Source organism: Dromiciops gliroides, chromosome 3 (genome assembly GCF_019393635.1).
Source record: "Dromiciops gliroides isolate mDroGli1 chromosome 3, mDroGli1.pri, whole genome shotgun sequence".
NCBI classification, from domain to species: Eukaryota; Metazoa; Chordata; class Mammalia; order Microbiotheria; family Microbiotheriidae; genus Dromiciops; species Dromiciops gliroides.
Window position 1 is genome coordinate 226664554 of NC_057863.1, and position 14404 is coordinate 226678957.

At 41.7% G+C, this 14404-nt stretch overlaps 1 protein-coding gene across 4 annotated transcripts in view; it reads right to left on the reverse strand.

Moving 5' to 3' along the window:
• WWC3 (WWC family member 3) overlaps positions 1-12617 on the reverse strand; it is a 212791-nt gene extending 200174 nt beyond the window's left edge. For 3 of the 4 annotated variants that reach the window (XM_043996696.1, XM_043996697.1, XM_043996695.1), the window contains exon 1: positions 12214-12617. In XM_043996696.1, the coding sequence (XP_043852631.1) occupies positions 12214-12533 (320 nt within the window). In that variant the 5' untranslated portion in view covers positions 12534-12617. The remainder of the gene's footprint in view (positions 1-12213) is intronic. The other variant, XM_043996698.1, reaches the window with a different exon arrangement.
• Positions 12618-14404: the final 1787 nt, after the last annotated feature.

The window sequence follows — 14404 nt, forward strand, 5'->3', positions numbered from 1 at the left end:
CAGGAGACATACTGAGACTGGATAAATAAAACAGAAATAGTCAGAAATGATGATCTGATCCATGGGGGTTGATGAGATCACGTTGTGAGATGAAATACAGAAGAAAAAAGAAAAGGGGTTAGGCTAGAGCCTTAAAGGACACCCACAGGTGTAGGTTTGACATAGACAAAGATCTAGTAAAGAAGTCTGAGAAGAAATGATCAGGTCAAGGTAGGAGAAAAGAAAGAGTATCATTGAAACCTAGAGGAGAGAGTGACTCAGATGAGAGGAAGATCAACAATGCCAAATGCCACAGAGTTCAAGGAGGATGAGGATTATGAAAAGACCATAAGATTTGTCTTGGGAAAGAGCAATTTCAGTTGAATTGATGGAAGCAGGGAGATCAGATAGAAGGAACACTATCACAGAAGTATAGAAATGGGATGATAAGGTCGTAGACCAAGTGTTAGTAAGGAGAATTCAAACAGAAGGATTGAATAATATTTCAGTTCAATGAAATTCAACAAGCCTTATTAAGTACCTGCTATTTGCCAGTCCTAGTAGATAGAGGGCCAGTCAGCAGCACAGGGCCAGTCTTAGGGTCAGGAACACCAACTGTTTCTCAACTGCTGTCTCTGATAAACTGGCAGTGAAATTTTGGATAATTTTCTTAGCTCTCCAGAGAGTTCTCCGGAGATTATCCATGGTATAGTGCAGAGGCAAATCTATGCTGACATACCATTGATAAGAAAAATGTTGATAAACCATCTTTTAAAAAGTCAGGTTAAATAAAAGGGGAGGTAAGTGAGGCTGAAAGTGGGCTAGGTGTTATGGATACAAAAGAAAAAAAAGGAAACAGTTTCCTGACTTCAAAAAGAAAATATCCTGACCCTGGGCAAGTCACTTAACCTCCATTGCCCCGCAAAAAAACAAAACAAAACAAAAAAGCAAAAAGCAAATATCCTACTCAAGGGAAAACCACATGTAAGTAAATACAAAGTCATTGGGGGGAGAGGGAGGAGGGAACCAGGAAGAGTCATTGTTGTTGTTTGTCCTTTATTCTCAAAAACTACCATGACAGATGACATGACTTGCAATGAATTGGATTTAAGTGAGGGAGGGCTCTATAAAGTTATCAGCCTCACTCTCCCCTCCAGAGCCATCTGGGTGTAGTGGCAAGATATATATCAGGATGACTAGAGATGGCCCCAGATGTTTGAGGTAATCAGGGTTAAGTAACTTGCCCAGGGTCACACACCTAGTAAGTATCAAGTGTCTGAGGCTGAATTTGAACTCAGGTCCTCCTGACTCCAAGGCCCAGTGTTCTATCCACTGCACCCAGTGTAGGATGTGGCACTTGGGCTCGGCCTTGAATGGAACAAGGAATTCAGTGAGATAGCGGTAAAAAGAAAAAACATTCCAATTATTGTGCTATAGGAAATGACAAGCAGGATGACTTCAGAAAGGCCTGGAAAGACGTATATGAACTGATGTATAGTGAAATGAGCAGAACCAGGAGAACACTGTACACAGTGACAGCAATATTGTGTGATGAAGAACTGTGAATGACTTAACTATTCTCCTCAATATAATGATCCAAGACAATCCCAAAGGACCAGTGATGAAGTATACTATCCACCTCCAACAAAAGAAGTGATATTGATTGAACACTAACTAAAGCATGCTATTTTTCACTTTCTTTTTTTTTCTTTCTTTCAAGTTCTCTTATACAAAATGACCAATATGATATTGTTTTACATAATTGCACATTGTGAGAAAATAATTATTAATAATGGATTTCTTTGGGAGACCCAAAGATCAGTTTCAGCCCTTTACACCCCCCCACACACACACACACCACACACACACACACACACACACACACTCCAGAAAGTCCAGTTCTTGAGGAATTTCAGCAGATCTTGCCTGAGACAGGCCCAAAGAAACAAAAGAAATGGAGATTGATTCTTTTGTCTAGCTCAGTGAACTCAAGGGATCAAACTACACCTAGATACTGGACTCCACCTTTACCCTTCAGTCAGGGTCTTTTACATTCTTTCCCTGACGTCATCTGTAGAGTTCATTTTCATTTAGACCACCCTCAAGTCAGGTCAACCACTGGAATTGAATGATGCTAACCAATTAGCTTTGATCAATGTATATAACGACCAGCCTCTATCAAAAGAGGATAAAACCCTTGGCCAAGCCAGGGTCTGTTTTTCTCTTAGCTCTGGCTCTTGGCTCTTGGCTGCCTCTTCGCTTGCTCTCTTAGTGTGCACTGCAGCTCTTAGGACAAATGTAGATTTTGTAGATCTTCTAAATTCTCTCTGAGAGACAGTATGGACCTTTTGGGGCTTTTCTCCTGCTCATGATAACTACCACATAGTCAATCCTTTACTGTTATATATAATAATAATGAATAATAAATGTTTACTGCCAAAACTGGTGCAATAGCGATTTAATTTATAAGACACAGCAATAGCAATTAATTTAGAAAATACAGTTTTAGCCATAATTTAAAAAAACACAACATGTATAACCTGTATCTGATTACTTACCACCTCAGGGAGGGGGGTGGGAAGAGAGGGAAGGAGGGACAAAATTTGGAACTCAAAACTTTAAATAAAAAATGTTTACTATTTAAAAAAGAAAAAGAAAAAGCATTCCAGGAAAAGTATGGATGAGGTCAAGTAGGATACACAAGGGATGATATTAAACAAGTCAGAAAATATAGATTAGATCAAGCTTGAGAAGGGATTTAAATGCTAGACAGGAGTTGACACCTTATCCTAAAGGTACCAATAAAGCTTCCTGAGCAAAGGAGTGAGATGGTCAGACCTGTACTTTAAGAATATCAATTTGTCCAAAGGACTCATGATAGAAAATGTTATCCACAATGAGAGGAAGAACTGATGAAACCTAAATGCAGATTGAAGCAAACTATTTTCACTTTTTTTGTGGTTCTTTTCTTTTGTTCTGTTTTTTCTTTCACAACACAACTAATATGGAAATATATTTCATATAGTTGCACATACATAACCTATATAAAGTCATTTAGGGAGGGGATGCTGAGGGAGGGAGGGATGGAGATAATTTAGAACTCAAAAATTTTTTAAAAGAATGTTTAAAATTGTCTTCACATGTAATTGAAAAAAATACTATTTAAAAAGAAAGAATATAAATCTGATGGCTGTATAGAAGATAAATTGAAAACATTTGAGTCTTTGGGCTGAAATATTAAGAGGCTACTTCGATAAACCAGTAGAGATTTGATGAGGGTCTAAACTAGGGACTGAGCTATGTGAGGACAAATGTGAAATGTGGATATATTGAAATTTTGAGGGGAAAATGACTATATATGGGGGAAAAAGAATCGACTGGGTTTTAGGACAGGGTGACTAGCAGGATACTAATACCATTAATGATCTAGAGATGTTAGAAAAAACTAAGTTTTGGGTGGGGAATATCAAGTATTTCGTTTGAATCTAAGAATGGTGGAGGTTTTTGGTTTTTTTACATTTTAAAATAAAGTTTTATTGTAAAAATCATCCTTTGTTCCTGGACTCTATGAAAAAATAGGCAGAAGGCAACAGTCTCCTGGTCTAGTATAATCCACTCAATTAAAACATCAGGAAACTGAAGCCCAGAAAAAGTAAATAATTTGTTCAAGGTCACGCAGCCAGCATTTGAACCCATCACCCTTTGACTCCAAATACAGCACGTTTTATATTGTACCATAAAACATCTAAACTGATCTACACACTAAAGCTCAAGTATGTCTTCTGCTTCACTGCCTTAGAGCGTGTGAACTCATCTGTTCTCCCTAAAGACCCAATTTCAAGACATCCCCAGCCTTCTTGCCTACTTCTTGAAGAATCAAAGATTATCCATTCAACACTCAATTCAACTTCTGCCTCCTCAATCAAAGCCTTTCCTGTAGTTTGCACTCAAATAAATGCTGGTTAATAATGATGACTCACATCAGAGCAAATCACACAGTCTCCTTGGATCTTAATATTTTCATCTTTCTGGGCTCTCATGGCACTGATCCAAAACTCCACCTTCCCACTCCTCTGCCTCAAACTCAGGCTTAAACCTCTTTGTTCAGCAAACAATAACCAAATAAATACTGCTAGGTTGTTGTTTGTTTTTTCCCCAAGTTTCCCCACATCAGTCCATCCTCCACTCAAATCTTCTTCCTAAAGCATAGATGGTGCCTTTCATATTCCTATTCACTAAACTCCTCTCACTCCCTTTTACTTCAAGGATCAAATATAAAATTCCATTTGGCTCTTTTTTTTTCCCATTTGGCTTTTAAAACCTTTCATAACCTAGCCCCATCCTACTCTTCCAGTCTTCTTACACCTTCCTGCCCCTTCCATAAGGTATACTCCAGTGACACTGGCCTCCTTGTTGTTGCTCACACAAAACATTCCACTTCCTGACTCCATGAGCTTTCTTGGGTACTGACTATACCCAATGACTGGAAATCTCTCTTTCCTCATGTTCACTTCCTGGTTTCCTTCAGGTCTCAGCTAAAATTCCACCTTCGGCAAGAAGTCGTTCTTGGTTCCTTTTTTTTGTTTGTTTTTTGTTTGTTTTTTGGTTTTTTTTGGTGGGGCAATGAGGGTTAAGTGATTTGCCAAGGGTCACCCAGCTAGGGTCAAGTGTTTGAGGCTGGATTTGAACTCAGGTCCTTCTGAATCCAGGGCCAGTGCTTTATCCACTGTGCCACCTAGCTGCCCCTTCTTGGTTCCTCTTAATGCTAATGCTTTACCTTTAGGATTGCCTCTCTAATTTATCCTTCGTATACCTAGTTTGCACAGAGTTGTTCTCATGTTATCTTCCCCCATTAGAATGTGAGCTCCTTGAGAGCAGGTTCTGGTTTTTGCCTTTCTTTGTGTTTTCAGTGCTTAAGAGAGTTTAGCACACAGTAAGTGTCTAATAAATGTTTATTGTCTTCTGGTAAGGGCATACTCTTTTATCACTCTATGAATCCATTCACCCTCTCTGTGACTTCATCTTTTCCCGTGACTACTCATCTTTTCATACTTGTTTTACCCAAATAGAATATAAACTCACTGATAGAAGAGTGTCATTTTTTGTATTTGTATCCCCAGCATTTAGAGCAGAACCTGGCATATAGCAAACACTTAATAAATGCTTTCTTACTCATTCATTTATCTGTAAAATGATGCTATCAACACTTTTTGACCTCATCGCTACCTTTTTGGAACTCCTATAGCAATTATTGCCTGTTTAATTCATTTGATGATCATGTGGGAATTTATGAGACATCTGAGGTTGTTATGATAAATAAAAATTTAAATTAGCTTATTTTTTTTCATTTTTTTCTTCTTTCCCCAATTAGGACACCTGCTTTTGCATTTGCTGAATTCCAGATAGCTTTTGCCACAGCATTCCCTACATAGTAGGCATTGCATAAACATGCACCAATTTCACCAGTGGGTGGGGTGAGTTGAACTCAAGATTTCATTTACTTTCACCACTCCCCCTATTTGAGAGTCTAACTATGTTAATTAGGATAGTGGTGAAGTTTTTTGTTGTTGCTGTTGAACCTATGATTTCAACAGTGTACAGGTTCCAGGTGAAGAACTTCCTCTAACAAGGCAGAAAGGTGCCTTCTCTGAAATTTAGTCTTAGAAAGTTGCTTGGAGAACTTGCCCAGGGTCACACAGCCAGTATGTCTTGAAGTTGGGATTGAATCTGGGTCTTTCAGATTCCAAGGACATTTCTCTCTCCATTAAGTCACCCTCTCTCTGTGGCTAAGATTGGTTAAAAAAAAACCCAACAAAACAAAACAGAATTAAGAGTGAAGGTTCAGCGACAACTAGGTGGCGCAGTGGTTAGAGCACCTGCCCTGGATTCAGGAGTACCTGAGTTCAAATCCAGCCTCAGACACTTGACACTTACTAGCTGTGTGACCCTGGGCAAGTCACTTAACCCTCACTGCCCTGCAAAAAAAACAATAAAACAATTACTAGCTGTGTGACCCTGGGCAAGTCACTTAACGCCAATTGCCTCACAAAAAAAAACAACAACCCAAAAAACAAAACAAAACAACAACAAAAAAAGAGTGAAGGTTCTTCTCTACACAACTTAAATCCCCTAATTTTCCAAAAAGTATCACTAAAGTCCCTACATTATCATCTACCAGGAAGGATAAGAAAAACTTTACTCCAATGTTAAAAACTAGAATGAAAGAGAAGAAAAAGGAAATTATGTATTTCAAGAGGACTAGGCCTTATTTTTTTGTATTTTATTCATCTTTCTTAAAAGGGTTATGACACAAAGGAGCAGTTGAACACCCAAAATGAAGCCATTCTTGGATCTGGGCGTTCCTACTATTTTAGGAGCAGGTATATTATCTAAACCAACACTAAAATTATATACAAACAGAAAGGAGGTTTTCACACATAGACTGGAGATTTGGCCTTAAGATTGAGACTATCTGACCTTATAAAGTCAATATTCTGACACATACTGCTTGTATTGCACCATTCTAGGCAAGTCACTAAACCTCTTGGTGTTCTTAGAGAGTCTAAGACCATACTGTAGAAGTAGTAGTGATGGTTCAGTTATAGAAGAGAATTTCCTCAACTGGGAGTTCCTTTTACCAATGAAAAATATAAATATAGCATGTGAGTGTGTGTAGACACACACACATATGTGTAAGTATATGTGTGTAGATGGACATATGTATGTATGCATACATACATTTGTATCTGTGTGTATATATGTGTGTGGGCATGTATATTCACACAAAAACATATCTAACCACACACATATACCTCAGTGTTTCAGACAACTCATCAGGAATAGTTTATTTAAACTAAGAGTAAACTAAGACAAACATAGAAAACACTTTTGTAAGTTCATTCTAAACTAAAAGTTCCAAGAAGGTAACAATTATGTCACCTACTTGGTTATTTTAGATAGCCCTTAATATAGAATTAGCATACTTAAATATTTGTGTACAAGGGGCAGCTAGGTGGCGCAGTGGATAAAGCACCAGCCCTGGATTCAGGAGTACCTGAGTTCAAATCCAGCCTCAGACACTTGACACTTACTAGCTGTGTGACCCTGGGCAAGTCACGTAACCCCCATTGCCCCAAAAGAAAAAAAAAAAAGAAAAAATTGTGTACAGAGTATATGTATGTATGCACATATATGCAGTTTCTTCTTTAAAGCAAGATATAGTAAAACTGTTCAAAGTGCTTCAGTGCAATTTGATTAATGTATGAAATGATGAATAATGTAGCTCACTATCTTTTTTATTTCAGGCCTGATATTTTATTTATATAAGGAATATTGAATAAGGAAATTCCCTCTGCTAATGCATTCTGCCTGGGACACCGAGATGGCAAGTAACTTGCCCAGGGTCACACACAGCTAATATGTATATTAAGTAACACTTGAATTCAGGTTTTCTTGATTCCTCTACCCAATTTGATACCAGAAAAATTTTAACGTGTATGTTATGTTTCCCTCCTAACAACAGTGTTATCCATACATTTCCTCTTTAATCTCCAAGATACACATACAACTTCTATGATGAACTGTTTAGTTTTCCAGTACTGCCTTTCTTAAATCTGAACTATAGTTAGCAACATCAAGACTCAAATAAGCTACAAAGACAATTTCTCAAGAAATATGGGCTTAAACAATTAAAAGAAGCAACTGATTCTCTCAAAATAGCCTGCTGCTTACTTCCAAATTTTTACCTACCAAAAACTAATGTGATTTAAAATACTATATCACCATAGAGATAGAGACCAGGAAGGACCAGTGATTTTACTGTTACAAGGAAATCACTGAGGAAACTGCCCCTAACAATTGTCAGCACCTTCTCAGCAACTTATCCTCTTTTGAGTGTTGCTGAGGGCACTAAGAGGTAATCACTTGTCCAGCACCACACAGTACATATATATGAGAAGACTTGAAGACATCTTTCTGGTCCCAAGTATTGCTTTTAACCAGTATGCCACAAAGACTATATAAATCGACTCAAAACTATGTCCCCCAAATCATAATCTTAATTGCTTTATACTAAAACCTCTTAACCTCAACGACCATAAACAATTTCGTTGTTGTTCTGTAGCTTCAGTCATGTCCAATTCTTGGTGATCCCGTTTTGGGGTTTTCTTGGGAGAGATAATGGAATGGTTTGCCATTTCCTTCTCCAGCTCATTTTACAGATGAGGAAACTGAGGCAAACAGGACTAAGTGACTTGCCCAAGGTCTACTAGCCTACAGCTAGTAAGTGTCTAAGACTAGATTTGAACTCATGAAGATGAGTCTTTCTGATTCCAAGCCCAGTGCTTTGGACCTATGATTTTATTTATTAAGGAACTCATGGAAGTAGAAACTCCTTTACCAACAGAGATCAGTTCTTTCTCATAAAGCATCAGAAAATTCCAATGAATTAGAAATAGTTATTTCTTGCAGGCAGCTGGGCAGTGCAGTGGATAAATCACTGGCCCTGGATTCAGGAGGACCTGAGTTCAAATCCAGCTTCAAACACTTGATACTTACTAGCTGTGTGACCCTGGGCAAGTCACTTAACCCTCATTGACTCACCAAGAAAGAAAGAAAGAGAGAGTTATTTCTAACAGCACCTCCGAAACAATTTACAAACATAAAGTTGATTCCATGGCTTCACATAAATTCTGTGTACTGCTTGGTAATCTGTAACCTCTTCGAGAACAAAGGACAAACAACAACAACAACAACGATGTAATGAAACTGATAGTCTTATAAATTACACACTAACCTTTCTCAATCAAACAAAATTAATTTTGAATTTCCAAAGTTTTCAGGTATAAAAAACACATCACAGAAAGCTTTAAGGTAAGACCAGGGTTTTTTTGTTTTTGTTCACACAACTGTAAAGTACTTTTTCTTAAAGAATATTTTATCTACATGCCTAAACATTTTAATATAGGAATGAATTCTCTTTTTGATACCAATAATAAGAAACTTCAGTTCCCATAATTCATTAATGGTCAACCCACTGGAACCAAAGTACATGGGAACTATCCTAGGGGCAAAATTAGCTGAAATTTATCCTATTTAGCCAATAGCAAAGCTTTTTTTGGCGGGGGGAGGGGGGGTAACAATTTTAAATTTTGAAGGTTATTTTAATGCTATTGAAATGCTTAGTTACATATGAAATGGCTTTGAATAGTACAGCAGTAATCAGCTGGTTTTGCTTAATCCATTCTGTTAATTCTTTCTTCTATAACTTAACTCTTTTAAGAAAGATTTGATTTATGTTCCTTCTCTCCAGTCAGCTCCCTATTTACAACCAGTTTTGGTGAGGGAACAACACCACGACTAAATTCTCTAATTTTAGGGGACTGTGGGTAGTATACTACTTGCCAGTGTGCCCCAAACAAGATTTAACAGTGTCAGAATCATATATGAAAAATTCTCAGCACAGTTCTCAACATATAATAAAAATTAATTACAACTTAGAGGATAACCAGGCACTAATAAAAAATGAGCAATGTTGTGTTGTGAAAAAGAGGAACTGCAAACATTACTATTACAATCTTTAACAGAGACTCCACTTAAACGTTTGTGGCCTGCTTAACATTCCATACATATTTCTGGCAAGGTATTATGGGAGCTGAAGTTCAAACTGTCCCCTGTTGCATTTTCACTTACTATAAAAACATTGTCTCATATAAAAAGCATAGACATGGTTTTACTTTACTAAAACCTAAAATATTGACTTTAGTTTCACTGACTTTGATTAACTAACACATACATGCCCAGTTCAAGGGTTCAGTAAACCTTTAGAAGAATGTTAGATTACGACAAGCAAGGTCTCCAGCAACAAAAATTGGATTTAAAAAGATGGAAAAGTCATTTTATAGCACATTCTCCAGAAGAATTTCAAAAAATCAAGGAATGGGGGGGAAATGTATTATAACTACAGCAAGAGAATAAGAATTCATATTTCTATATTGTTTGCCTCATTTATGTTATTAAAACAATTGTAAACGCAATGTCTACAATTATTTTTATTGTAAATTCTACAATATAACCACCACAACAAAAGGATTTTCCCCACATTTTTCTCCTGAAATAATCTTCTGTTTCCTCAAAGGAAAGTATTATTTAAACCTTTTTTATTTTCAAGTTGATTGTGTACTTGAAAGAAGTGCAAAATTAAGAATGCTCTACATTCCAAGCAGTACTACCAATTCCAGCACAGTCTAAGCCTTGATAGCTCTCAAACAGCTGTGGTTTGGGCTTTTGGTTAAAATAACAATATGATCTCACCTGATTTCCAAAATACCTTTACACTAAGCATTTCTTTCACTTATAAAATTGGATCTCATTTTATACTTGTTTCCCAGCCCAGAACTCTAAGGAATCCAAACAAAATACTGAGGACCCTTTGAGAGAGGAGGAGGAGGAAGAGGGGAAGACTTATGAATCAATAGTTTTCAGGAAGCAAACGAACAGGCTTTCCCCTCAACAAGTTTATTTCAAAGTAACAAAAGGCCAAGGAGTATTTCCTTTCTACTATAGGTAGGAGGAAGCCAGCATAAAGGGACCATACAAGATCCTTTCAAAAAAATTTTTTAAAGCACTGAAGGCCCATAGCACTTCTTTTGGGCCTCTTTAGAAGAAGGCTGAAGTTTCAGAAGCTGTTTTAAGTGAGGCAAGGGATCAGATAAAAGGAAACTCACTTGATTTCAGGAGTACAGACACAGAGACTTAAGATAGATTTCTCTCTAGAAGCATTACTAGCAACAGTCTAGCAATAACTTGGCTGGTTTTAAATTTGAACCCATTCGGTTTTATTAAAAGCACAAAAATTCACTAAATGAAACTTCATGAAACGAAATAAAACTTAGCCATGAATTTGGAAATCTCTTTAGCTATCAGGGATTTACTATGCATTTTCTCTAAAAAACAAAAACAAAACACGTTTCTAAAATTCTTTTCTGTAGTATCCCCAAAGAATATAGTTGCTCTAACTTCCTGACATCATTTCCCAACAGATCAGGGTCCCTGTTATCTCAAAGGATATAAGGAGATTCTCAGTAAGTTCCCAAAGTAGAATTGTTTCCATTTTCATTTGAAGAAGTGTCTCTATGACAGGAAGCACATTTAGAAGGGATGGGAGAGTGACCGAAGCACAATAATAGGTCATCAAACTCCAAAAAGTTTGAAAATCCCAGCTCTACCTTGCCAGATAGTAGCATAGTTAGGTGAAAACAAAGTTCACACTAAAAACAAGGTAAGCAACAAGGATGTCGGGGAGAGACTGACAGCTCATCTCAGCTACAACTACAAAAATAGTGAAGGGCTTCACAAGTGAAGGGCTTCGGACGGACGTGCGCTGCTCGCCCTAAGCCAAAGCCAGCCGGGGGACAGCGTCCGCCTGCACACCGAGGACCTTCGTCCCGGCCTCCCGCAGCCTTGGATATAGTTCTCGTGGATTATCGATATTGTATTCGTTGGGCTGCACGTCTGATTTGGGAGGACTGTTTTTTCGGACCACCATCCCATCCGAGGCACGCAGTAGGACCGCGAGAAGCCACCATCGGAAAAAAGGGGGGGCGGGGAAAAGGGGGGGGGAAGGCAGCCATCACACATGAGAAGAGGAAATTCCAAGCGTCCAAGTTCTTAATCTACTAAAAGAGAGTCTGACGTGAAGGAACCGAGTCAGAATATCCGCTCCTCCATCTGGGATCCGGGAGGAAGGAGCGAGGCTCCTCCTGCCCAGCCCTGCCCTGGGCAGCTGGGAAGCTCCGCATTCAGAGAAGGGAGAGCCTGCAACAACACCCCCACCTCGCTGCCCATCGCCAAAGTCCTTCCAAACCCAACTTTCCAAACTCTGCCCAGCGGGGCGGGATCTCCCCGAAACCCCAGCCCGGGTCCAGAAACTTCACAGAGCCAACAGGGGTGGGCTTTAGTTTGTTACGTCCAACTTCCTGCCCCTCGAGTTGGGGAGGGGGAAGGGTAGAAAGAAGGGGAGGGAGAAAAGTTGATTTTGGTCCTTGCTGTGGCATGAAACAGGAAAGCACCTCCGTGGAGGAGGTTTTTCCATCCCTTGCCACTGCTACCGATACCGTCCACTGGGATCCCTGGGTACACCGGAGGCGAGCATCTTAGCCAACCAGCCCATTCCCTCTCCTCCAGCACACACACACACACACATACACATGCACACACATATGCACCCCGCCTTACCTGTCCCGGGGGTCGATCCAAGAGGTTTGCCGGGTGTTGTGGTCAATGTAGAAGATGCGGCCGTCGAAGTCCCGCGCCTCCTCCCAACCTGCGGGCAGGGGCAGCTCCGAGCTCTCCCGGCCCCTCTGCTGCTGTGGTGGCGGCGGCGGCGGCGGCGGCGGCGGCGCCTGTCCGGGCCCCCCTTGCTGCGGTGGAGGCTGCTGCTGCTGCGGAGGCGGCGGCGGTTGCTGCTGCTGTGGAGGCTGCTGCTGCGGCTGCTGTTGCTGCTGCGGCTGTTGCTGCTGCTGCCTCCGCCGTCGGCCCCCGCTCAGCCAAGGCATGGTTACCCTGCCTCGGCCGCCGCCTCCCCGCCACACGGTCCCTGGGCCCCTCGGCTCTGCAGCCCCCGCCGCCGCCGCCGCCTCCCCGCCCCGGGCCGGGCCAGCTGCAGCTGCCCAGCCCGGGCCCCGGCCGCCCCCCGCCGCCGCTTCCTCCGCCTCTTCCTCCAGCACTAACAACTGTCCCAACCAGCGCAGGAGGCGCGGGGAGCGAATGGGCAAAGCAGGGAGGGCGGTGGGCAGCAGCAGCTCTTCCGCCGCACAGGGCTCATCCTCCGCCCGCTCTCGCTGCCCCCGGCTGTCCTCCGCCCGTGCCCGGGCAGCTCTGAACACGGAGCCCGCGAAGCAGTCCCGCCGCCGCGCCCGCCGCGTCTGCAAGGAACCCCCGGACACTCTCGCTGCGCTCCCGGCCCGGGGCCCTTCTCCAGCCGCCGCCTAGACTTCCCGCGGGACCCTCCGCCGTCTCCCACTCCGACCGCTCGGACCCTCCGTGGACAAGTCAACAGCCCACACCGTCGAGACAGTCTGGATCCGCTCTTCTCCCCGGCGCTGGATCACGGCCTGGGAGCCGCCACCACTTCTGCCGCTCCCCACGGCTGCTCCTTCCCACTGGCTCTCCCGGCCATCTTCATTCCTCGTCACTGGCCATATCAGGGAGGAGGAGGGGAAGGAGAGCTAGAGCCTGGCCCGTACCTCCTCCTCCCGCTGCTCCTCCCTCCTCCCCTTTCCTCCTCCCCCCCACCCTGTAGGCTATTCCCACGCGGGGGGGATGGGGAGGGGCAGGGAGTAGCAGCACTTTCTCCACCTCCTCCTTCTCCTCCCCCTCCCAAGTCTCCTCCTTTTGGGGCAGCTCCAGCCCCTCTTCCTCCTACGCTCTGGCTTGGTCCCGGAGGCTCCAGCCGGGAAGGGAAACCGCACCAGGGGCAGGATGGGCGGCTGCTTCATCCATCGGGCTTTCCTAGATAAGGGACTAGAGATGGCTAATCCTGACTTCCCGGCTCCCAATTCCAGGGGAGGAGGCATCAGCCTGGTCCCTCCTGTTATAACAACTGCTGGCATGCGAATCTGCCTTTATTTAGGAGAGAGGACGTCCTCAAGGCTCGTTGGTTGCATTGGCCAGGAAATTTTGATTTCTCCCAGGTCTTTTCTGAGAGTTTTGGTATTGTCCAATCTTGTCAATCCCTCCTATCCATTAGAAAATTCATTTTGCTCAGGGTACCCAGTGAAATCTCCTTCTCTATACCTCTGAAGACAAAGAAATTAGTTGGTTGAGGGAGATGAAGTTACTACTCAAGAAGTAACAAGCTCCCACGGATACTGGAGAGTCTTTTTCATCTAAAGGTCTTCTATAAACTAACATGAAATCACCCCTTGCACGTTTTAAGATAATCGATTTTGGTATTGTAAGAGACTTTAGGAATCGTCTAGTTCTACCTTCTCATTTTGCAGAGGAGGAAAGGGAGCCACAAATAATGCAGTTATGCCTGGAAGATGGATAAACAACATTAATCAATCAACAGGAAATCAAGCAGGCACTGTGATAGGCGATAGGAACCCATACTTTTAAATTCGATTTTATTTATCTGTTTGTTTTTATTTATTTTATTTCAAATTCCAAATTCTCTCTCTTCCTCCCCTTCTCCTCTTTCACCAACTATTGAGAAGGAAAGAAAAACCAAGGTTGGGAAGCCATCTTAATTCTATGACTGGGACAAAAACACCAGCAGAAAAGAAAGAGAGTTTTGTTTATTTGTTTGTTTCATGGTAATTACGCTCACTGTACCCACCCTGTGACAATATCAGCAGTATCCATGGGTTTTGGAGATAAAAAGGCAGCTCAGAGACCTTAACTGACAAGTAACTATCATAGCCCA